Source organism: Chaetodon trifascialis, chromosome 2 (assembly GCF_039877785.1).
Source record: "Chaetodon trifascialis isolate fChaTrf1 chromosome 2, fChaTrf1.hap1, whole genome shotgun sequence".
NCBI lineage: Eukaryota > Metazoa > Chordata > Actinopteri > Chaetodontiformes > Chaetodontidae > Chaetodon > Chaetodon trifascialis.
The window spans coordinates 11,882,353-11,908,276 of record NC_092057.1 but is presented as its reverse complement, the minus strand read 5'-3'; the positions used below and the strand labels follow the sequence as shown (position 1 = coordinate 11,908,276).

Genomic DNA, 25,924 nt, shown 5'->3' with positions numbered 1-25,924 from the left:
TCACGTGCCGTTTCTACGTGTATTCACGAAACCACTAACGCGTTTCTTCGGTTATTTCTAAGTCTCACGGTCAGCGTTTACGTACCGGTGGCGAGCTGCGCCCAGAAATCTACGCAATGACATGAACGAACGCCAGGAACTATCCAAGTCAAACACAAAACCTGACCCAGTGAGCAATTCAAGATGGTTTTAGAAAGTATTTCAAGGATAATAAAAGTCCAGCTTCCAGCCTACCTCAAGAGGCTTCCGCTTCCGGAGACGATCGGCGGATTTGCAAGGTTAACAGGTAACTGCAGCTGTGTTGCACTCCTGTGAAGATGACTTCTGAACTCATCGGGGCACTTTTAAGCACATAGCTCTCTACCTTTCGCTAACCTGCAAACGAAAAGTCAGTCATAGGCATGCTGTGGTTGGCAGCGTCCGACAAAACCTGTGTAAGGTCCTGAAGTCCTGCTCGGCTCCCGTAAATCTCTTTATCACCGTTTGATTTAGCTGTTTTTATTAGCACCATCAACTCCTAATGACCTCAAACTAGTGCCTGTTCTAAGGCAATAATCTTCACAGTTCAGTTTGCTCTTTTGTTTGAATGACCTTAAACATAAAACGTCTGCATCTTCTAAGTTGCAGCCTGTCGTCTGCTGTGTAAGTGATATCCTGTTAATTCCAACAATTGGAAATGTGATGCTATGTTTATCTCAAGCACAACATGTAACCAGCTCAGTCATGAAGTGATGCACAGGCGTGACAGTCAGTCCTGGACAGGAGGGAGCACAAAGTCTCCAAACACAGACTATTTCAAGGTCAGGATGTCACAACCTTTCTAGGTCTGTGACTTCATGTTAGATCCCCCAAAAAGTCATTTTTGAAGCATAAAATGCTCATCATGTAATAGTTCCAGCTTCTCGAATGTGAGAATTTGCTTCTTTTTTCATCTATAACATTTGAGTAAATGGAAGTTTTTGACTGCCGGTCAGACAAAACGTGGCATTTGAAGGATTATTTTTAATAGTTTTGAATATGACGATGCTGACTTTATTGAGTTGACTGATATCAGCCACAATCCACATTACACAGCCTGCAGCTTCTTAATTAGTGTTGGTGGCAATTTATTAATAAATTCTTATAAATGTTTTCTATTTTCTCCTCTCCTCTTACTTTGTTCTGCAACTGCTGCACAGCAGTTTCCCTCTGGATAAATAAAGTTCTGTCTCATTGTAGCTTAGAGAAACCTCTCCTGGACTACATCATGAGCTGTTTATCACATGCAGCATCTCTATTAAAGTGAGAGCACAAAAGCTGTGACTCAACTGTACACTGAAAGAAAGTCCTCACAGCTTGTAGTTCAGTACAAGTGCACAGCTTAAATAAAGGACAGCGTGCGAAGTGTCCAGTGAAAGTCCCCTTCAGCTTGATCTTTTGGCCTCACAGATCTTCGTAAAGTATCAAATGTGGCCTAAAAATAGCTCAAAAAAGCAGAAAAGCAGAGCTAGTCCTGCATCACTCAAATGCTTTTGTGACAATTGACATGTGAGAACCACTTGAGTAGAGCCTCTCCGAGAAGGCCATGAAACCAAAAGCAGAAGCAGGGATGGACGATTTTAGTGATCGTGGTTCTTATCACTAATTGATAAGGACTTTGAAAGTTGGAAGCATTACTGGCTTTTAAGTTAGATGTTTCCAGATAATGGCTGTGGTAAAACTTTTGTCCAAAGTTGTGTTTTCACTCGTAATTGTAGATGAAAGATAAGTACTTATAATTTCTTCATTCTGGTATTTTCAAACATGGGCCGTATTGTTACATATTTTGGGGTCTAAATGATGAATAGGTGGGCCTAAAAAGTCTTGGAATTGGTCCAGTAGATTTTCTCAGCTGGCTGCAATGTAATCTTTGAACGCAATAGTTGAGCTTATTGATATTTTCCAGTTTTGTATACACTGATATTGCGCGAGTGAATTTGTCTGTTTTGGAGTGAGTGGGAGCAGTGTTGATTGTAAAGTCTGACAGCAGCATGAAGGAAGGACCTGCAAGCAGCCTGTCACTGAAGGAGCTGCCCAGCGCTGTGGGACATGTTCTCCATCAGGGATGACAGCTTAGCCATCATCCTCCTTTCTCCCACCACCTCCACTGGGTCATGGGGGCATCCTAGCGCAGAGCTGGTCTACTTAACCAGTCTGTTAAGTCTTCACCTGGCAGCAGTCGAGATGCCGCTGTCACAGCAGACCACATCACAGAAAATGGCTGCCACCACTGAGTAAAAAAAAAAGGTCCTCTGGAGCACCACCTGTACTCCAAACGGCCCAAGTCTCCTCAGCAGATACGGCCTCCTCTGACCTTTCTCATATAGTGCGTTTATATTGTCAGTCCAGGCCAGTTTATTATTCAGGTGCACACCAGGGTACTTGTAAGAGTCCACCATCTCAGTGTTGGTCCCGTCCACCACCAGCTCTTTGGTTTTTCCTGTATTGAGCTGGATGTGCTTCCCTGCATCAGTTCTCAGCCAAGCAGGGCGGACTCGCAGTATCCTAACATACTGTGGTCCATGCAGTGAGGTGGTGGTCCACTCCTGTGGGCTCCAACTTGCCCCTGGGCTGTATGGTATTGAAGGTGCTGGAGAAATCCAAAAAGCCTGGTTCTCAGTGCTCTAAGCCTTTTCCAGGTGAGAGAGGGATCTGTGTAGGAGGTAAATGACAGTGTCGAATTAGCCCCCAAAGGATTATGTTGCTGCCATTGCGTCCCATTTTGTGGCTGCCGGCTGAGGCCATTATTAGTCATTTAGACACCAAAGTATGTGAAAAATAGGGCCGAGGCTTAAAAATACCACAATTATCCTTTAAAGAGATTAAGGATTAGCTATGTCCCATTAGGTATCAAATCCTTTTATTGCAAGTATTTTAATTGCCATAAGAGTGTCATGAAAAGTTCTGGAGTCTAACTTCCAGCTTATAGTGAAATTACATAACTGGTTAATCCTCGCTGTGTTTCACTCATCTGTCCTCTCCATGTATGGTGGACTGAACGGTGGGTTTTCCCAAAGCACATTTCTGGGCTCAGCGTGGCATTTCCCCAGATAGCTGCTTGCGTGAGACGATACTCTTCAATGATCGAGCTCAGCAATGGAGCAGAAATGCCGATAAGAGGTGAGCTGGTCCTCCAGCTGAGCCAGCAGTTACAGTGTGCTGCCCTGCACTCACCTCAGCAGGATTAGGAGGAGAATAGAAGCAGGCGTAGCAGAGATTAGACTCACCAAGAACTGTTTACATGATCGAGCATTTTCAAGTTTAACCGTGTTATACACCTTTGACATAAATACTGTAACTTTAACCTTGAGGATGGTGTAATGTCTCAATGAAATCAGGGTGTCAAGCGGAGGTCAGATCTGCTGCATGTATTCGTGTTAACCATTGACTGCTCAGACTGTTCAACATTTAGTAATTTGATACACCTTGAAGACGAAATAAAGTGTATTAGCAGTATTGTAGCTGACAAACAAATGCAGCACCGTTGAAGCTGTTCTCTGTGACGCCCAGCCTCCTGGATGGCATCCAGCCATGGATGCAGTGCATGTAGTGGAAGCAGTCTTACTGTGCAGTGCACACATCTGGAACTGAATAAGTGAAGAACTCATGTTTTAGCTCTGAATTTAAGTGTCAGATTTTAGAGGTTTCAGTAATGCACATGAAGCCCGATCCCTTAATAAGGCCGACAACCACAAATACACACATTTTCAACCTATAGCCAACACTGCTCTACACAAAGTATGCCAGTCTCCACAGTTCTCCTCCTGTGTTTGCGAATGTGTGTGTAATCTGCATACTGTGTCTGCAGTGTCCGAGTGGCTCCGGTTGCTGCCCCTCCTGGGTATACTGGCTTTGCTGGGCTATCTGACCATTCGCCCGTTCCTGCCTAAGAAGAAGAAGCAGAGGGACAGCCTGATCAACCTGAAGATCCAGAAGGAGAACCCAAAAGTGGTCAACGAGATAGACATCGAGGACCTGAACAGCGCAAATGTGTGTTACTGTCGCTGCTGGCGCTCCAAAACTGTAAGTTGTTGGTTTGAAACATGTTGCTGCATCAAATTGAGAATAACATATTGAAGCTGAAGAGGTCAAACATTAAATATATTGTCTTTGTACTGTCTTTGTAATGATTAGGAAGTCATCAAATTCTGTTTTCTTTTTTTTAGAATAAAACAACTTTTATTCCTGAAGCCAATGTTTAATTAATGTGTATATATTTTTTGACTTAAGGATAAATGGGAGTTTGCTGCTTCTACTGTATATTTTGCTGGTCAGCTAATATGAAGTTGTTTCCTGTTTTAGTTTCCTGTTTGTGACAAGTCACACTTGAAGCACAATGAGCTAACTGGAGACAACGTGGGACCGCTCATACTCAAAAAGAAGATACTGTAATCGACCACTGATGGAGTTTTCCTTTCACTTCCCCAGCCTCTAGTTTTCATTTGTTAACAGTTTGTGGTTTTGTCTGTTTTTTATTTTATTTTACTTTATTTTTTACAAGAGTCTTGGTCTCACCTTGGTGTCATGTTAATGTTGGCCAGAAAAATTGACTCTCAGTCTTTATTAGAAGTGGTCACAACACGGTCTGATTGTTTGAAAATCATATTTTAGGTTGAGCAGTTGAGAACGTTTTGCTCGTTGTGTTTTTTATGGCCCGTTATTCGTTGCTCACTTTTGTTGGTTGACAGGAATGCCTTTTTATATGACTGTCAGTTCAATTTTAGTCAGTCGCTTTGAGATCACTTACAGTGCACCATTGGGACCACTTTGGGGGAAAACTTGAAACATAATCGCAGTGACTTTATGATGACTTTCAGAAGCCATCAGGGAAAAAGGGTTTTCCCCTTTAATTTAGATGAAATACTCAGTCCAGCTTGTGATAAACACTTTGTACAGTATGTCCTCATTCTGGACAGATCTTTGATAGAATGGAAGTCAGCCTTTGTTCGCCTTCTTTCTCCTGTTCCAGATTATCTGTGTGCCAAATATGAACATGTCCACACGTTCAGGATGTGAAATATTCTCTTCTAAGTTATTGTGTGTGTGGGAGGCTGCCACTGCTTATTCTTCACGTGTTTTGTTCAGAGCCTTTAAGCGTTTGAGTTTTACTCTTTGTATTCAACTCCGTTGCCTACAAACATTTCAAACCACTGCACCGTTGAGTAATACCCAGTTATGTACAGTTTAGCCTCACTGCGCTCTGTGCTGTTTTTCTGGCCTCTGCATGGCCGTAATGGCTGTATCGACTTCCTGCTGGAGTATTTCCTCTTTAATTAATAAGCAATATTTTATACATAAATGGCCTCTATTGTCAGATGTGTATTTTCATGAGGATGTCTGTGAATGTGAATGAACCTAATTCATTCATTCTGCATGTGAAATGTAAAAAGTTGAAATCAGGATGTTCAACTCGACAGTTTTGGCGAACAGAATTGCAGCTTCATTTCCTTCTTGCGCTGTTAAAATTGGAAAATGCTTCATGTAACTTTGAGTTGAAATTAATTTAAATTCAGGCACCCGAGGACATCGCTTTGTAACTGTCTGCTACTCATTTTTTTCCAAGTAAAACTTCTATCCAGGTCATATTTCTGAAGAGTGCATTGTTGTCTGTCAGTACAGCCTCAAAAAAACAAAACACCACGAGTGTCAGATTTTCTCTTTCTCGTGCATTTTGTGAATTGAAAACAGGAAGAACAAAGCTGAGACTCCACCGGGTCTGTGAGGCTGTCCCAACAATCGTGCTGCTTTGAGCTAAATGCTAACAAGCTGATGTTTGGGAACAACTGTACAATGCGAACACTGTCACCAGCTTAGTTCAGCGTGTTAGCATGCTAACATTTGCTACTTAGCGTCACACACAGATTGGCTGAGGCTGATGGGAACAGAATTTGTTTTTCAGGTATTTGCTTAAAAACAACAAATGTTTGACCTTATGGTGGCATTAGAGGAAAAGTCAGAGGATGACTGAAGTCGTTAGATTTCATCAACTGGGCACCTTTTGGCTATCTGCACTAAATTTCACTACAATCCATCCAATGGTTGTTGAGATATTTCAGTCTGGACTGAAGAGGTGAAGCGACTGACAGACCAACACTGCTCAGGATCCAAAACTTAACGAGACAGGGACATAAATTAAGGACATCATAAAGTAAAATAGTATAAATATGTTCAATAGTAATAACCAAAGAGACTGACAATTCTTGGTATGTTTTATCATTTATTGTTCAAAGAATATTTGGTAAAAAACTAACGCTTAATCATGTCAATCTATCATAAATAATTGCTAAAAAAATACACAATCTTTTAAATGTAAAATTCAAACAAATCAAAAACATCTCAGTTCAAGTTCATACCTCTGTAATATAATAAAAAAAATCAAAACATGTAACAAATATGAAAAATCTACTTAATAAAACTAGAAAAGATGGGTTTGAAACAGACATGTTCATGGTTGAGCAGTCTTCATACTGGAAGCAGACGTAGTGAGTGTAGTAGAGTTTTAGCAGCACTGTGTATAAAGTAAAGCATTGTAGATTATTTCGATCTCCTGAGTCTTTGTAAACTATACAAACCCTTGTCATCACCAAGACGTACAGCTAATACACATTTGATTAAAAAAAAAAAAAATACACAAACACAAAGCGATAAAAATATTGTACTGAGTGCAGAACACCTAAAGACTGAAGTGTGTGTTGTGAAAGGTCAGAAACATTCAATTATGTAGCCCTCTGAATGAAACAGCCCATGATAAAATACAGCATTAATTTTCCAGATTGTCCAGATACAGCAAACAGTCATAAAAATGTAGTGGATTCAGTGAATGACAACAACAGAAGAACATCCACCTTTACAAAAATGTAAACCACATTCATGCCTCATTAATAGAGTTGATTAAAAGTTCAGGTCGGATCAGAAACAACCCCCCATATTCACACAGCAGTGCACAGTGCAGACGCCGGGTGGGGGTCATTTGCTTGGAGCCTGCAGCCTGGAAACCCCTAGAGGCTATAAATACAGAGTGATTCATGTCTTCCTGAAGTATGGCAAATATCAGGAGCTGACCATCAGATAGAGAGACAGAGAGAGCCACTCGGTGGCTAAAGGAAAGCTCATAAGTCTGAGGTGTGAAAGCACACCCGAAGTCTCTTAATATGTCCTCACTCACTGGATGAAGACAGGTGAGGTCAGAGTGTACTCTCATAGGTGACGGGAGTTTCATTGTCATCTTCACCTCCTGCTGCTGTTCCTAGGGAAGAGGGAGGGGAGACAGAGGGAGGAGAAGTCATGAGAAAAGCTTTGGCAACAGGCTGATTGCATGCTGCTTCACATTCTTAAGTAAAACAGACAAAATCAAAGAAAAGCCGAAGACTTGCTGAAAACCATGAGTTGCACTCACGCACTGTGGTTAACAGCCACAGTGCCATTGTTGTGTGGATGTAAAAGACATGAAGGCATGAGTGACAGGGTAAACAGAAGCTCTCTAAAGCTATGCAAATCCTTGTCCGAGTGGACGCATCTATCACACAGGTGAAGCGGGGTGAAGCTTTACAGGAAAGGATATTCACTACTCACACTACTACAAGGCGAGGGTCTGCGGGCGCGTTGAGCTGAGTTTGAATCATTGAACATTCGACTTCACCTACCTAAGAAAAAAGCTGACAAAGTGGGTTTGACTCGCTCACCGCAGGAGGAGTTCTTTGGTTTTTGGAGCAGGTAAGGTCCAGCGAGCCCTATGATAAGAGCTCCCACAGGAGCTGTGAGAAGGATGGCTAGCACGGCCACAGTCAGCACGTCCATGCCGTACTTCTGCAGCTGCTTGTCATCCCTCGTCCTGGCCATGTCTAAAGCTGTGGAGCCTATGGCTGCCTGATGAAGACAAGGACACCAGTGATCCTCTGCACTCACTCACAAATGAATTTTACCATCACTATGAGAGGACGCTTGAAATGACCAAGTTTATTTTTAATCTGCGTGTTCTGAAAAAAAAAACATTTGCAGATATGCACTAGGAGAAAAAGCCCTAAACTGAGCTCACAGAAAAGGAGGAAGGAGGAAGAGCGTACATACCTGCACTGTAGCTTTGGGCATCCATGCTAGGGCTATGAACACTTTCTCCCTCATGTTAAAACCAGCACACAGCACGCAGACAAAGGTGAACAGGACTCGAACCAGCAGGGCAATGAGCAGGGAGGCTATACCCAGACCTAAACAGACAGTCACAGAGAGGTGTTACGTCATATTGGTACTGAAACATTCTGCTATTAAAACAGCAGTTATTAAATTACTGGTATTTCCTGTTCACAGCTGTGGGCAAGGCAAAATAGTGGTGAAAAACAGAAACCACAAAGGCACACAGATGGGCTTTTATAAGAACCACTTAGAAATATCTTTGAACTGTGGTGCATGTACTCATATACTTATACCCTGTTTCCTCTTACACCTTGGAGTAATTTTATTGTATAAAACAAAGGAAAAATCTAAAACTGTTTCCTGTGGATCACAACAAATATACTATAATATATGTAATATATAACAATAAAAACTAGATATTTTGTTAAAGAAATAAAGTAATGAAACATTTTTTCAGAGCAAAGATTGATCATATCCCATGTGTCAGAACACTTAGAGCTTTACTGCATGAACTCTTGCAGAGAAGGACTTGACTTCCTGTCTGTTTCAGTCTCTAACAGAGACATGTTTGAAGTGTTTCCACACACATACCTGACTTCAGCTGAATAAAAGGGGAAAATGTAACGCAGCCACACACTGGATCTAAATGTCATGCGACCAGTCTCCAGCTTTGGTCTCTCATTTGAGTTTTCCATATGGATGGCAGCAACACTCCATAAGTTTGGCTAACCGGGCTAACCGGGCTAACGTGAGTGAGATTTTAAATAACACCTGCTCCTCTCATCTCTTTGACAAACATGGGCCAGTGGGCCACAGAGAGATTTCAGGTGGATTTTTCCTAAAACTGCTTTTGTTTTGTTGTTGTTTAGGTCCCAAAGCACAACTACACTGTACACCATTCCCAATACTGCGTGTACAGTATATCAACACTGCAAATATGTTCCTTGTGAAGATGATGCTCTGAATCATGCAACAGTGAATTTGGGTGAAATTTCTGTCGCTTTTTTCATCCACAATAAATTATTTTTCAAGAAAATTATGTCTAGTTACACAAAATATATTACTATTTTGCCATTTGTTTGGGCATGAATAAGATTGCTTTTCTGGGGAAAAATATAAGATCGGTTTTCCAAGGAACTCTCATATGGGAACTGCGATGGAAGCACAGCACATGAGTGCTAACTCAGACTCAGAGTTTAATATTTACTGGACACACAGAGAGATAAAAACTCTCCAGTGTTTTCTTTTTTGGCTATGCAAATATATTTACATCCATACAGTCAAATTTGAATCTCTCACAGTGATAACAGCCACCTCACTGTGTTATTCTAAAGCGTGTGTGTGTGTTGTCGTCGTCTCACCAACTGTGTTTCCCTCCAGCTCAGAGACTCGAATCTCTGCTCCTATTAGTCCGAAGAGTAGAGGCTGAAACACATCCCACGCCCATCCCACCACTTCCTCCACACGTGCCTTAAGACAAACAGAACACACAGAAATGTTTATCTTTGACATGCAGCAGTGTAGTCAACCTTGTCAGAATTCTGCTCTGAAGATGGATAACTGCAGATAGAGAGCTAAAATAAAAGCTGTATGTACTACAGATGTGGAAGGCGTATGTGATCACCTTTTCTGTACCCCAGCCGAGGCCAGCCAGGAATGCCAGCACCAGGGTGCAGAGGCCTCCAGAGCCAGGAAACCCCGCCACGCCGCTGCCGAACACGGCAAAGACGGACAGGCCCAAAACCAAGAAGGATCGCTTCATTACTATGTGTTTCTGCAAGGAAAAGACAGTCAATGATTAAATATATTTTAATATCATGAAATCTCTAATACAAATACTAATAACAGTCATATCTGTTATTGACCCAGGAAACTGTATCTTTTAAAACAGACATAGCAACATTTCACTGACTTTTTTCACAAGCGTTTGTTGGTTCTTCCCAAGATGTGTCACACACAGGCTGTGCTGTCATGGTTTTTAGGATGACTCACATCGTGATCAGTGTTGGATGAATCAGTGTTAAGAGTAATGAGCCACGTAGCATGCTAGTTTTGTGATTCAAGTGAGGAGTTAAAATCCCTGACGCATTTGCACTGTGTCTGTTTCTTTCCTAGTTGTGTCAGTGCACATGTGTGGATCAGCTGGCGAGATGGCAGAGGGGACAGCCTTTGCAGTGTGGAAGTATTCTCATTCCTTTGAATTTGTGGGTGAAAGAGACAAGAAAATGGCAATGAAAATGTAAACTATGAATGGGTGACATGTCTGTCATCTGTGAAGAGCTCTAGTACTCTACTTGAAGAAGCGTCAAGCAGAGCGCTACAATACTCAGGTACTTGCTTTCAATTTGCGTTCATTTATTTCTAGTAATTCACCTCGTTTCATTGCAGCTTACAGATTTTGGGCCATTAACCAGCCTAAGCAATGACAGTCAAAGGTTGATGTGCAGTAGACTACACACCTTCAGGACAATATAACCAAAATGAAGCAAGGACGGGCAAAGAGACTTTCAGTTTTGGTAATGCAAAAGTACTCTAAGGAGTTACTGTTCTCAGTGGGTGTCACACTGTAAAGTAACAAGTTACTTTTTAATGGTAGTAATCCTCTAATGTAAATAAACACCAATCATGGTATTGCTGTAAGAGCATGCCTACCTGGTCAACACTAGGAAAGTACTGAACGATGAAGCCGAGAAGAATCCCAGCAACCATCCCACCAGCCACCTCCAGTACACCTCTCAGGAGATTATACAAAGTGGAGCCTAGAATCATCAGCAGAGAATATATAGAGTTAATAAAATGCAAGTAGCTGAACCGATTGCCTTAAAATGTGTTAGCAATGACAATTTCGAGCAGTAGCTGGGTAAACAGTAATGGTATTATTTTGTGTTTGAAAGGAGTTTAGTATAGCCCTACAGAGGCTCTACATTGTGGTATACTGGAGTCATGACATAAAATCCACAGTGACTTGGCACAAAAAAACAAGAGTATGCAGCACACCAACACCCTCTGCTGAGCAACTGACTAACTACAGATAGAACTTATTTATTTCATGTGCTTCTCAGTGTTGACCTTCGCTGTGGTACACTGAATTCTGCCACTCCCTTTAAAATAAAGGTGGTGTTGTACAAAGAAAAAGAACATTAAATTCAGCACTTCTTATTGTCCTTCACCTCTCCACACACTCAAAGACGCACATGTCCACAGGTTACCTGTGGCAAAGGCCATGCCCAAGCATGTGGTGAACCCTGTGATGGCAAGGATGTCATCAAAGCTTCCCGCAGCCATCAGCAAGGTGGGGATACCCTGCTCCACGCCATAGCCATCCTTCTGCAGCAGCAGCATGGAAGGAACCACCACTGCTGGAGACACGGCTCCCAGCACAAAGCTACAACGTGGAGGGGATGGATTTTGATTAATGTACACACTACGGGTATCTCAAGCTCTATTCCAACTACTGACAGCACACAAATGGTGACGAGGCAGAAATATGAAGGCACTTATTCTGGAGTTTTAAATCGGCAAAAAAGCCCATCAACCATAGATTGATCTTGGAAATAATAATTAATGTCCTTGTCCTTTAGCCCAAGCTTATTAGGTTCAGACAGGAGGTTGTAATGTGATCTAGTGACTCAGCAAAAGTGTTTGCCATTCTCTGCTTCATGGGAACAAGTTTTTTGCAGGTACAGTGTGTTGTGCAGTGCTAGTCTAACTGATCTTTGTCACCAAAGTTCAGCCTTCCATGTCTTACTTCTAACGCTCGACATTCTCACCGTGCTGCTGTGTCAGTGGAGTAAATTGGTCCCGTAGCTCTGAGAGCTGCACGGTCTGCTCACACAGCAAATAATGGAAGTATGCTGTCAATTAAAAATCACTGATTGTCGTTCTGTTGCTTTAAACTCTGCCTGACTGCATAAAGTCTTTTAACATAACTTGGCTCCTGCTTTAGAGTTGAAACTGAAATTGTGCCTGTTTGTCTGTCCTACGCTCACTGTGAAGGTTATACAAAGCCTGTTAACTAGAAAACAGAGAGTGGAGAAAGAGAGGGAGAGTACGTAGTGTTGTATTTACCCAAGGATGAAGCCCCACACCCAGGGCAAGCCCATGAGGAAGTGAGACACCAGAGCCGTGGTGCAAGCCTCTATGATGCAGGGTCCGGCTGCGACTCGCACACACACTGATTTTAATTTCCTCAGAGCCTGAAAACAGATACATACATCACCAGTTGGTTACACTAATTACTTTAAAGCTGGGGTTAATGGACTCAGATCATTCTCAGTATGTAATGTAATGTAAAACAAATGCATTTGTGAATGGAGCCACGCCATGCGGAGTGTCAAAGAACCCAGTTCAAGTTTGTTTATCGATGTAACAACATCCAAGTATGTGTGTGATGGAAATTGTACTTGTATACAATGATAACTATTTGTGTGCACTGAAAAGCATTTATGTGGAGAAAGTCATTCATACACATAATCCCAAAATCTGTTTGTCAATCCTTCTGCGTGCATTCATTAATACTGAGACTGATCAGAGAAAAATCACTTGATAGCCATTTTTAAAACAAAAATACAAAGCATGAGCTGGTTAGGTCTTCTCTAAGGCTCAGATCAGCTTGGTTTTCCTCGTATCATCACTGGAAATTGGTTATTTCTGATTATCTGACTGCTGGTCAGATAAGCAATGTGAAGAAGTCGCTCTGGGCTAAGATTTGTCATTAGTTCAATTTGTAGAATTGACACTAATTAACACTAATCCATAAAATAATTAAAGATGAATCATCTGCAGAGATGAGGCTAGTATATCATTATTATATCTCTCTAAACATTTCTGCGTACAGATACAACAGTGGAGTATATGGCATACCGTGGGATCCAACCCCAGACCCGCTCTGGCCAGGATCACAGCCAGAGCGATGTTCCTCAGTGAGGCAGACCATCTGTAGTCAATGTACACCCCATCTCTTATAACTGGGATGTTTCTCAGCATGAAACCCATCAGCAGCATACCTGCAACACAGCAGAGGGTGTGTGAGAAAGGACAGATGATCCTTCAGGACTGTCTCCCACACAGATACAGAGCACGAATAAGGATCGCCTGTGGCTTTTTGAACTTACAGTGCTCATGTTGGACAACTGAGACACCAAGACTCACTGTGATCACTGTCTTGTAACACTGATGAATCAAGTTTCAACAAGATCCAATCCTACTCTACAAATTCACAAGTCATCTGCCAGTTCTGGTGTTCACAACATGCAACATGACAGAATATTACATTACACCACATTATTAAGAATCGAGAAATTCAGCTAAATTTAAGATATGTTCAATTTCGGCTATAAACAATCAACTGCAACCAGACAAAGGATACATCAAGAGCAAATATTTGAAACTGTTAATGAGTGGGGACAGAGGACTTCACTTTCAGCCTTCAGACTGACCACAATCTTTTTGTTATGTTACTCTTACATCATGATTATAGGAATCTTCTTGGCAGATGGCGTAAAAAACAGACCTTAAGCTGGTAAACAAGAACACTCTTTTGAGAAAAACACAGGAAAATGAAGTTTAGAAGGAAACAAACTCCAACATCTATTTTACTTGAACTTCGATCTACCTTTTGATGTCATTTGCAAATAAGGAGTGGCTCCAGCTTCCTTGATTTTTATCTTGTTACGGGTGCAGCTGGTGGCTTACAATTGCCATTTGCAGATTCATAACACCAGGAATTCACATTTTTGTTACATGTACACCAATGCCAATTATTCAAAGGCAGCATTAATGATGTAAAATAACAGACATTCATCACCTTGGGCAAACAGGTTTACTTAACCAGAGCATGACCACCACTCACATCTCTTATATTTCATAAGTAGTGACAACATTTGTCTTAAATAAAACAGTATTTCCTGCAACATCCATCCATCCATTATCTAATCCACCTATCCCTTTCGGGGTTGCGGGGGGCTGGAGCCTATCCCAGCTACAATGGGCGAGAGGTGGAGTACACCCTGAACCGGTCGCCAGCCAATTGCAGGGCCACATGCAAGGACAAACAACCGTTCACACTCACACCTACGGACAATTTTAGAGTCATCAATCAACCTAATGAGCATGTTTTTGGCCTGTGGGAGGAAGCCGGAGTACCCGGAGAGAACCCATGCATTCACGGGAAGAAACTTCACACAGAAAGACCCCGCCTGACCCGGGGATCGAACCGGCAACCTTCTTGCTGTGAGGCACGCGCACTACCTGCTGCACCACCGTGCTGCCTGTAATGTATCCTGTAATGTATGTACAGCACACTCAGTGTATGGTGATTACCCATTTGCAGGCATCTGTAGGTAGCTGTATGGTGTTTGCTGTTTACCAAAGAAGCAATGAGGGGATACGATTGATGGGGATACAATTGCCAGCAACTGGAGCAACATGGAGACAGCTGAAGTGGGCCGTTAGCTAATGCTAGCCTCTCTAGCTTATGCTTGGGTGGAAGACTTTGATCACTGAGGGCAATGTCATAACAACACAGTGTGTCCATCACCACCTCAATTTGCCATTTACTAACTTTTCAATACTTCCTGATTTATGGTGACTAATCAGTCTGTTATAACTATAGTGGTAAACACTGATTCCATAGTTGAGCCTTTATGTAAACTGTTGCATTGTTCTGAACAAACACATGGATTTCCTCTGTCAAATGAGAAGTTTTAACACAGACACTAGAAGATGATACAATGTCCTAAATATGAAATAGAGGCTTGTACAAACACACCAGCACATAACCACGAAATCCTCGGCCTTACCAAGGAGCGGTGGGAACGGTGGAAGTTTGGGCAGACGTATGAGAGCCACCAATTTCCCACCAATGAGTGCACAGATGAATAGGATTGTGATGCCAAACAGATTGCCCCCTGGAAGACATTCCTCCTCCGTGATGGACCACACCACCCCAAAGAGCACAGCTGCCAAGAGGACTGGAGAGGACACAAGAGAAAGACATGAGAACACTATGTCACTGACAACAGGCTTGAGTGAAAGCATTTCCTGGGTAGGATCTCACTAAGCCAACTAAAGGTCAACCGTTGCTTACCTTTAGTGACGAGAGAGGCCAGAAGGCCTCTTGGAGGACATGGGCAAAATCTGTGGAGCAAAGGGCAGCAGACCACTGGCGGGTCTGTGTTGGTGCCAGCATCCACCACAGGGTTTCGAGGAATAAAATAGGTGGTCTCCTCTGTGACATTTGGACTGGAGCAGCGTCGTACCACCACCTGGATCTGGTTCACATTTAGGTGCTGGAGGAGGGGGAACAGGTCAGTGATCACATCTTCCTGATAACTTTTTCATATGTTGTAACATCTTACTTTTCTAAAATAGACTTGCTGGAAAAAGATGCAGATTAGTATAAACATTTTAACAGTTTTCAAAGCCTTAAAAATGATTATTGACAGGAAAAATTCTATACAGTACATGTATATTATTATCCAGGCCTTTAACAAGTAGCTGAGCAGTGAACATAAATGGGACACCTTACACAGAATATCAGATCTAAGGAGACACACTGACACAAATGTGAATGCGTTGCTCATGCAAAGATTAGAAACCTGGTAGATGTCCTTGTAGCCTCTTTAATTGTCAAACCCTTATCAAGTGTTGTGCTCTATCAGTTTTGTTGGCACATCATATCAGCAAATTATAGGCTACAGTTTCCTGGATAGTCTTGGATTGAAGGTATGAACTTGATAAATGATGACTGCGACTTAAAACAAACAACCTCTTTGACATATTGCTCCAGTGGGCGGTACACCGGCTCAAAGTTTTGACTTTGCCTCTGGCTGCATTTTAATTCATTCTCAATTTCGAACTGCAGCAACAAATAATGAACAAATTATCTATGGTGAATAAGCCATTTTACAAGGTAAGAGGAGAGTATACTAAAACATATTAACACACAGGAGACTAATGTAAGATACAAGAAGCAGAGCAGCAACCACACCATTAATGCAGAGCTGAAAATATGTCTTATTTAGTCAATATAAAAAGGTTAGGTCATTTTTTCCTACCAAGGAGCATTATTTTTTATCAGGCTGTAGTAAATGCTGTAAAAACTGACTAGAACTAGGTCACACCAAGAGTAAAATACAATACCTCCACATGGTTTGCTGCAGGCAAAGCAATTCTGTCCAGCAGTGGGCTGGGTGCTGGGCTGGGTGCTGGACTGGGTGCTGGGCTGGGTGCTGGACTAGGTGCAGGGCTCGGCTCCGGGGTGACAGGTTTGGGCTGGGTGTCTTCCATGGCAACAGGCTACAGTATTTCTGGTCCACTCGCTTCTATTTCACTGTACATCAAGCAGAGGGGTGGGGTTGGCCATGGATGGGCAGTTCCTTCACTTCTGCTCCTGTATGTCCAGCTCTGACCTCAGGCTCCTTTTCAGACAACACGCTCTTATCAGAAGGCAAACAAACTATTATGCACTTAACAATGGAGACCAGTGGTGTTGGGACAGGTTTTGAAATTGCCATGAAATGATAAGTATAATCTCTCTCACACAGAGACCTGTTTTGTTTAGTTTAACAGATACTGGACTAGGCCTGCCCCATAAGAATTAATGAGGAAAAAAAACTAAATAGGCTTTAAGAGACATAATTCCTGTTTGCATGATTTATAGTATGTAGCTGCATGCTAGCTGCTGTATGCTAGTAGCTGTCAACCTGTCAACACGACGCACGACAATAAGTCATTGAGCTTTAATTCATTACAAAGGCCAAATACTACACTCAGTGCTGCTCTGCTTTTCACAGCTCGAGTTGAAGCTATGTTGAAAACAAATGTTGACAAGTTACATTAAACTACCTCTACTACAATGTTGACAATTGCTTATGGCAACAGACGTTTGTTAATCCAATTGCGAACGGACCACGCTAATCAATACTTACAGCGCGACCATATGGCACACTAACGTTAGCTAGCGTTAGCTTACTGTGAAATGCCGACAACAAACCTATTCAGTTGGCATCGGTAGCCGAAGCAAAGCAAACGTTTCAGGGTGGTCTGAGCGCTTGGTTCAGTGTAGACACGGAGCTACCAAGTGACAGAGACAAGTGGAACTATAGCTACAGTAATTAGTTTGTGAAGAGGCAAATCCACGCCTCGCCACAAACCGTGTCAATGGACCCATTATCGGATAACGTGCGCTCTCGGTAGCGACATTTAACTAACGTTGATAACTACGAACTAGCGACTTGCCACAGATCTCCTCAATAGTAAAACATTAGCCTGTCATCGAAATGGGAACCGCCTTCAAATGCAGCATTTCGTTAGTTGCTGTCGATGTGCACCACCGGGCATGAGTCCCTTCAGGCTGCGTAACGTTAACGTTAGCTAACGTCAACGCTTCGGTTACTCTTTTAGCGCGAAGCTTCACCAGTCATCCACAATGTCTGAGTTTGGTAAATAAACCAACCCTCTATTTCACTTCCTACTCCGATACATACATGTGCGTAATCACCAAATTTCGCGGAAAGAGGAATCTCGTTGTCCGATATTGGGTTCATTGCCAGTAGCTGTCTGTACGCCCCTAACTGCTGTCAGTGTACTCAGCACGGCAGCTTGCTTAGCAGACACCGCTCCTGACCTCCTCTTTCAAGGTTCCCTAAATATATCAAATATCAAAGAAAAGCTAACTCACCTCATATCGAAAACACTGGCATCGCTTGTCAGTGGCAGCGTTTCTGGCAGTCCTGTGGCAGATAGACCAGCTGGGAAATAGGAATCAGGCGGATTAGTGATGGCCAAGCAAGAATGTACCGCGCACAGGAGCGCTTGGTTGGGGGGGGGGAGTTGTGTTCAAAGTCAGTCAGAGGTATTGGTGAAGACGTTTTAATTTGATGTTTTAATACATTTCAGTATTAGTCACATAAAAAAGCCAGATAGCTTAGTAAAACATTTTACAAGGGATCTATCTATTATAAGCTGATAACACCAGTATACTGCAGCTGTGATTTTTACATTTACCAATTTAATGATAATGTCAGTCAACAAATTAATATTTTGGCTTTGCGCACATTTGCAGCATAGATTTAAGATGGGAAATCAAATGACAAATGTCTCCCACCGAATCAGTGAACATAATATGCAAAATCAGAAATGATCAAATAAAATTTTATTTGGGGTTTAAATGAGAATGGAAGCAACTGCCTCCACTGCTGTCAGGATGAGCTCAGTACAGTTTTCTCAGAGTCTCCATCCTCCATCGATGATGTGCTCTGTCCCAGTCACATAGGTCGACTGTGAAGGAGCCAAGAAACATCAGATCACTTGGAAATGGTTTCATTACGGACCAGTCAACAACTTTCTAAACTACGAAATATTTAACGTTTACATTGGGATTAAGTAAAAACATACACTCAGGGAAGTTGCCAGGAAAGACTTTTATCAGACACTGAAATTTAAGTTTCTAAAACCTTTTATTCATTTGAAATTTGAAAAAACAAAATGAAACTTAACTGTTCAGTTTTACTCTCTGTCAATCTGATTTCCAACCATGAGGATCAAAAGCATTTAGATTTCGTTTCAAAGCCTCCTCTGCACTTCCAGAAATACAACTATGGTCAATCATTAATCTATCATTTATTTACCGACCTAAAAGCAGTTTAAGTGTATTGATTCTAAAAAATACTGGAACCAGCCTTAAAATATCCTCTGTGTCCTCAGTGGTAGGTACAGCCCTGCGACACTGCCTGACTGCCGATACAATGTACCACACATGCATTACATGGATCCGTTATCTGCAAGCACTCACCTCGTCAGATGCCAGGTATACGCACAGGTACGCCACCTCTTCAGCCGTGCACATTCTGCCAGTTTTCTGTCTTGCCATGAAATCCTTATAAGCCTGGAGAATTACAGAGAGAGAGAGAGAGAGGAGAGATTCACTTATAGCACTCATTATCTTCAATACTCAGCCATCAGGATTTCTTCTTGTGGAAATAAAGATAAGATGTACCTGTTAAGTGACTCATGCAGGCATTACTGTCAGATTAAGAATGGAGAAAATGACAGAGCAGAGTCTCCCTTACCTGTTCTGGGTCAGGCTGGGCCTGGATCCTGCCCCTCAACGATGGAGTATCAACAGTACCTTAGAAAATGTACAGGAACAACCTTGAATTTGTTCATTATAGCAACAATAACAATTTTGAATACAGAAATATAGATAGTCTTTGACAAACTGGATGATTTTGACTACAAAATAGGTTTGACGGTGTTCAGTCCTGGTCTGTTGTACAAATAAATGCCCGATGAGTTTGTACAGCAGTTATTCAAACTGGCTTTGAAGCCAGGCTTTGGTATTTTTAAAATACACAATGTCCTCAAACATTGAAAAAAAACCTTAAATTCTCACATTAAGCATCAGTCTGATTTGTTTACAAGGATGTCTACAGTATACAGTTTTAATTTAATACGCTCACAACCTTGTGCAACACTTGAAGAAGAACAGAAAGGACACAGTGACGTGGTTTTATTTTGCAGGGCCTCCTGAGCTTACCAGGACAAACACAATTACAGCGAATGCCTTTTTCAATGAAATCCGCCGCTATGGATTTGGTGAGTCCGATCACTGCAGCCTTGGAGGTGCTGTAGACACACCGGTTCACAACACCTGTCGAGGAAACACACATGTCGCTCACACATAGACACACACACGCAGAGCAATTATCTGAGATAAGAGGATTACAATGAACATGGTCATACTTCAACGACTCAATGGCCCTTTAATTGGCCATAACATTTGTTCTATAACCATCGACAGTGAAAAGATCTGTGAAAGATCATTTACCTTTAATGCTTGATGCAACAGATGCCATGTTAATAATGTTTCCAGACTTCTTTGCCAACATCTAGAATGACAAAATTAATTAGGAGGGTGGCATATAAACAGAATATAATTGGCAAAAATGAAGGGTCAAATTATGCAACAATCTTATTTCTATGTGACAAATGACAAATGTGCTGGGATCCAAACTAAAATTCCTCAGTGGGACAGTTTGGTTGGTTTGCAGCTAAAGCTGGATTAGTGATTGGGCAGTCACCGCCCATCATGCCACAGGCTCAGAGTAATACAGCTAATCCCAGCAGACAAAGGATGAGAACAAAATAAAAGCATATGTCGCTCCATTTACAACAGCACCTATTTTAATCTCTCAACAACAGGATAAACAGTGTTAAGCATTCAGTAAAGTGGGCAAAGGTCACCTTGGGCAGGAAAGCCTTGCACATGAGGTACATGCTGCGGATATTCACGTTCATTGTGAAGTCCCAGTCCTCCTCTTCGCAGTCCAAGATGGAGCCATGGTGCACAAACCTGTAGACGGTAGATGGCATGTAAACTTGGGAAATGCAATATCAGGTGTAATCATCTAAACACACAGCTTTAGCCAAGAGGTCAAATGTGTCAATCAGACACAAAACAGAAGAGCGCATGGGATCAATATGAGATATCAATTATTAAACGAAAAATAAAGCCTAGCTGAAATGCTGCATAACCCCAACATTTTACTGACCCTAAAGGTGTCCACTGAGAGACCTCTGTTAAGGAGATTGACAAAGGGTCAAGTCGAGGTTAAACCTCAAATTATGGGGATTTTGGATATGTAGTTAAGCGGGAGATGGATAAACGTGCTTAATGTGGAAACAGCATAGAACTGCTATACAATAGGCGTATACCAAAGGATAAGGCTGACAGTATTTTTTTTGTCATTATGTTCTATGTATTTATTATTGTCAACAAGTCCCATAAAAAAATGTCTGCCTGGCCCACTTAAAAAGTGAATCTCTAAAAGCTGCTATCAAATTTAGCTGTGGCTTTAGTGTGCTAATGCATATTTACAGCATCACAGTGGTGTATGTGGGACAGACTAGTGTCACCAATTCAGTATCTAAACAAATCTCCCCTTCTGTTCCTGAGATACGGAGTTGAATAATTGCCAAAAAAGTGTTTTTGCAGAACATTATGATGTCACAGTGAAGCTGACCTTTCACCTACTGGATAGAAAATGTCATCACCATTTTATTCTATCAGAGACATTAGTGTGAAACATTTTATCTTAATTAGGAAATTAATTCTTGAGTCATGGCCAGAAATGTGACTTGTGTGGACACGGTGACCTTTGACAATCAAATTCTAATGAGTTCATCCTTCCGTCAAAGTGAATGTTTGTGCCAAATTTAGAGAAATTCCCTCAAGGTGAGATATCACATTCACGAAAACGTGGCAGATGGACGGACAACGTGGTCATCGCTGGCATAGAAACAGAGCATAATCAGATGATACAGGAAAGAGGGAAAAAGTACCCTGCAACGTTGAACAGCACATCTACATGCTCATGCTCCTTGGCCAGGGCCTCCACTTGGTCCTTCTTCGTCACATCCACGACCTTGGTCTTGATCCCTGTTGGTGAAGAGAAGAATTAAGCTTTGGTTCCAGTCCCAACTATTCTAATGGCAGCTGCACCGATTTGAAACCAATAAAAACCAAACTGTCTTTATTATTGAACATTTAATTGCAGGAGAAATAAGTTTAAGATGAGGCTGACAACAACCTGCGTCACATCTGCACAATTACAGTACCCACATTCACATACATGCACATACATGCACACATGCTCTATCATTTCCTGCTGGCCACTCAACAGCTCTACAATTACATATGGAGTGCTTCGCTTGTGAGCTACCTGAAAGGAGGTTTTGAAGGAGAGAAGAATATTGATCACCTCCTATTCAGTCAAACCTGGCCCAGCAGGTTCAATTCTCTGCAATAAGCCTGCTTCTTAAATATATTGCTGACTCGTTACAAATACAGCAATTTAAAAGGATATATGTTAAAGACGATATAATAACATGCAATGCACTTGCTAGCCAGTAGATGGCAGCCTCACACCATTGGAAATTAATCTTGCCTTGGATGCCATCAAGCTCTTTTAGCTTCTCTCCATTGATGTCTGTTGCTGTGACTTGAGCTCCCTCCTTGGCAAATGCCTACAGTTGGGAAAAAAAGAGGAATATTCATAGTGATACAAACAAATATGTTTTTAATCTAAAATTAATTACAGCTGTTTGCTAAATAAGCTTTGGACTGTGTAAAAAACTACATGCTGGGAACAATGGGAGCAATTTTTAGGACAATAATTCAGTTCACAGTGCCGACACTAAGATCTCATTACCGGTCCATAGACAGAATGCCAATTTCTAACCTAATCCCTCAACGTTAAAATCCCTTCTACCTCTGGTCAGGTGAGAGCTGAAGGACTCACTGCATCATTGCACCATATGGCAATTTAAACACAATGTGAACTAGATGGACAGATCTGTCATACAAGGCACGTTTTTCCACACTTAAAGACACCACTTGAGGGGAACGGTTGTAATGATGAACCAATCTTTCCTGAAGTTGTGTTTGCGTCATCTGGAGAATCACTGTTACAGGCCACGCATGCAGAGTGATAGCATGTTCAAGCAAGGCGAAACTGGTTCTACCAATAAAACAATGTATTCATAAAGACATCAGCCTGTACAGTTCTTGGGGATTTCAGTGGATTTTATTAACACTAAACATATGCAAGTGGGTTTCTGTAGCACAGTAATTTGGAAGAAAACATGTTTTGGATCACCATTGTTGTTGCTGTTGTTCAAGATATCATGGGACGTCTGTGACATTAAAATCTGCCGTGTGCATTACACAAAGCTTGTTTGAAATATGTAATGGAGTCAAAATATACCCTGCTTTGAGTCTGCACACCACAGGCTATTAAATAAACAATTTTGCTCTGTGATTTGGTAGGAAATATATTGGTGAGAAGTTCTTATTAAAGCTCATTACTATTGCTGCAGCACGTCCGATCCCTTGCGCGGCAGCTGACAACACAATCACTTTCCCGTCCAGACGGCCCATAGTGCACCTTTCGCTGCTGCTGTGATCAAAACAAACAAACAAAAATAGAGTGTTGAACAGGAACCATAAGTTCATTTTGAAGATAGAGGCTCTCTTTCTGAAGAAGAAAAATAACTAAAAATCTCCTGCTGCAGATTCATTAGACACATGCAAATGTGTTTATGAAGGACTGTTTAAGCTGCGAGGGAGCTGTAAGGAATGACCAATGTTCATATATCATTCATTCAAATGCGGGAATTCTGGTGTGCAGCTCAAAACTCACACAATGAGCTCTCACCAGATTTTCCACTTTAGCTTTGCTTCTGGATGCATTAATCAATCACAGGATGAACTCTTTTAAACTAAGAAGTAATGATTGACAGGCTATTTCTCACAGTTATTTTTGAGCAGACACCTAAAATGTGCAAAGTGGATTTACAGGAGGCTGCTGCAGAAAAGTCTCAAGTGACCATCCATACATTACCGAGCATTACGACACCTATAACAGACGCTACACATTGATGCTGTATCAGATTTTATGAATCTGAACTGATTGGCTGGCTTGCTGTGTTCTTAGTAGTACTAAGTCCACAGCTATAAATACTGATGTATTGCAGCCAATTTTATCACAATATCTTAAAAAAAGGCCTTTTAAGGACATGTCTTTTACCAGTGGCTTTATCTTAAATCTTCAAGGACAGGCTAATCACTGATCTGTTTTAATGTTCTCTAATATTCAGCCATGTTAAACCTTAAAGAATACAAGACAAATTCCTCTCAACTTCTAAAATAGGAGTGCTCCTTTATTCTTTTGTTCTTTTAGTTTCTCACCTTCAACAAATCGATGTGACCATGATGACTCACACTTATTCCTCAGAGTACTCGTGGATTTATCATCGGGGTGAACCAGAAATGCACCACCTCAAATGATCTTAACTTTGGTGAAACTTCAGGATTCCAAAATACAGTATCCAAAGTTATTTAATTTCCATTAGGATTATCATGACACACCAAAGCAATAGTGGGCTGTCGGGCACCATTGGGGTGTGTGTATCAGCAGCCATTGGGTTCAATTTCACCCATTTCCTGCAGTTCTTTTTTCCACCTCTGCCTTTTTCTCCTTCAACAAGTAACATTATGCAACGATTGGAGTCAGCAAAGAGTGTAGACAAGTCTCATGGAGTTAATATCATGCAGATTTGTACAGAAGTAGGTGTTTGTACAGAAGAAACAAATGAGAAACAACAATAGTAGCTTAATGCAACTCCCAAAGACACTTGTACACCACAGCCAACAGCCAACATCAAACTGCTGCTGTGATTCAAGCAGCAGTCATGTGCAATCAAGCCACCCTTTATTCTGAACTCCTCCGTCTTTGAGACTTTTTAAATCATTTTTAAAAGTCCACTTGAAAATCAAAGAAAATAAAACGACGCTCCTTGCAACAGAACTTGCCTGAGAATCACAGTGTTTTTAAATTTTCTTCAGTATTCGTTGTAGATAAATGTTTTTGCATGCATGGATGGTCTGCACTGCAAACAGGGACTTCTCATGGTTAATTCGGCTTACTTTTAATGATACCAGTTTGTCAAAGGCTTACAGTACCATAGAGCATCAGTGCACGGTGAAGTGAAGAAAACAAAAATCTAAACTTTTCATGTGCCTGTTTTCTTTTTCCTCAGTTATATTCTCAATTTGTATTCCTATCATATTTTGTTCCCACTCTATGTTCTTTTTGAGTAAAAAATACAGGCGTTATTGTTAATATTTCATAATAATAGCTTCTCATGCACATGCATGTCAGCCATCAGTCGCAGTGTTTAATGTGTGCTCAACGCAGCTAAGACCAGCAGACCTGAGGCAAGGCCAATGTTTGATATCCTTTGGTGGCTATGAAATAGGCTCAGTTACCTCTCATATACTGGAGGAATTGAATTAATGTGCACAGATCAGTTTGGGCAATATTAATCAGTCAGCACTAAAGAAGTTATGACTGACAGCTGTAAGTTATCTGCAGTCATATGACAGCCTCAGTGGCACAGGACATTCATACATGATGCCATAATTCAAAAGCAAATATAGACATTAATGAAATGACTTTGTCAGCTTTACTTTGAAATCCCGATGTACGTACTTATATCTGTCGAATGCAGATCTAACTCTTCTGGTTTCTCTGGCTCAGGGGTTTTCAACACTGTGGGCGACGGGGACCATCCATTTTGACAAACTGGTATCATTAAAAGTAAGCCGAATTAACCATGAGAAGTCCCCCTTTGCAGTGCAGACCATCCATGCATGCAAAAGCATTTATCTAAAACGAATACTGAAGAAAATTTAAAAACACGGTGATTCTCAGGCAAGTTCTGTTGCAAGGAGCGTCGATTTATTTTCTTCGATTTCCAAGCGGACTTTTAAAAAGGATTTAAAAAGTCTCAAAGACGGAGGAGTTCAGAATAAAGGGTGACTTGATTGCACATGACTGCTGCTTGAATCACAGCAGCAGTTTGATGTTGGCTGTTGTGGTGCACAAGTGTCTTTGGGAGTTGCATTAAGCTACTATTGTTGTTTCTCCGAAGAAAACTGCGTTTGTTTCTTCTGCAAAAACACCTACTTCTGTGCAAATCTGCATGATATTAACCCCATGATACTTGTCTACACTCTTTGCTGACTCCAATCGTTGCATAATACCTTTCTTTTTCTGCACTTAATTAAAAATGCAAGTTGTCGGTCACTGCAGCTAAACACACTGTGACGACCAGCACTGTGGAACTTGTATATTTGCTATTCGTATGTTACAAAATCAAGTTAAAGACCAGAAAACCTCATTTTGGAAACTCACCCTCCGTTCAGGTCCGA

General features: G+C 41.5%; 3 protein-coding genes across 7 annotated transcripts; 1 reads left to right on the top strand and 2 right to left on the bottom strand.

Annotated features, from left to right (window-relative positions):
• Positions 1-92: 92 nt before the first annotated feature.
• On the top strand, positions 93-6,554 carry cisd2 (CDGSH iron sulfur domain 2). Its single transcript, XM_070976487.1, has 3 exons — positions 93-286; positions 3,827-4,041; positions 4,321-6,554. Exons 1-3 carry the CDS (start codon positions 184-186, stop codon positions 4,408-4,410), a joined length of 408 nt encoding a protein of 135 aa, XP_070832588.1. The 5' UTR covers positions 93-183; the 3' UTR covers positions 4,411-6,554.
• LOC139340540 (sodium/hydrogen exchanger 9B2) lies at positions 6,223-17,963 on the bottom strand. Of its 5 annotated transcripts, none has more exons than XM_070976428.1 (13): positions 17,831-17,963; positions 16,291-16,568; positions 15,236-15,437; positions 14,949-15,119; positions 13,012-13,154; positions 12,217-12,344; positions 11,358-11,533; positions 10,801-10,907; positions 9,773-9,922; positions 9,510-9,618; positions 8,086-8,222; positions 7,662-7,884; positions 6,223-7,264 (listed from the first exon to the last, which is right to left on the bottom strand). In XM_070976428.1, exons 2-13 carry the CDS (start codon positions 16,435-16,437, stop codon positions 7,203-7,205), a joined length of 1,755 nt encoding a protein of 584 aa, XP_070832529.1. In that variant the 5' UTR covers positions 16,438-16,568; positions 17,831-17,963; the 3' UTR covers positions 6,223-7,202. The 5 variants fall into 5 exon arrangements, with proteins under 5 accessions (XP_070832529.1, XP_070832556.1, XP_070832565.1 ...); XM_070976455.1 differs by having other exon boundaries at positions 7,701-7,884; XM_070976464.1 differs by having other exon boundaries at positions 6,223-7,258; positions 7,701-7,884; positions 17,831-17,954.
• Positions 17,850-25,924, bottom strand: bdh2 (3-hydroxybutyrate dehydrogenase, type 2). The gene is made up of 11 exons (XM_070976476.1): positions 25,908-25,924; positions 23,018-23,108; positions 22,098-22,176; positions 21,493-21,589; positions 20,395-20,503; positions 19,979-20,039; positions 19,688-19,801; positions 19,221-19,279; positions 18,944-19,036; positions 18,369-18,429; positions 17,850-17,963 (listed from the first exon to the last, which is right to left on the bottom strand). The coding sequence occupies exons 2-10, from the start codon at positions 23,087-23,089 to the stop codon at positions 18,376-18,378; spliced, it is 738 nt and encodes a 245-aa protein (XP_070832577.1). The 5' UTR covers positions 23,090-23,108; positions 25,908-25,924; the 3' UTR covers positions 17,850-17,963; positions 18,369-18,375.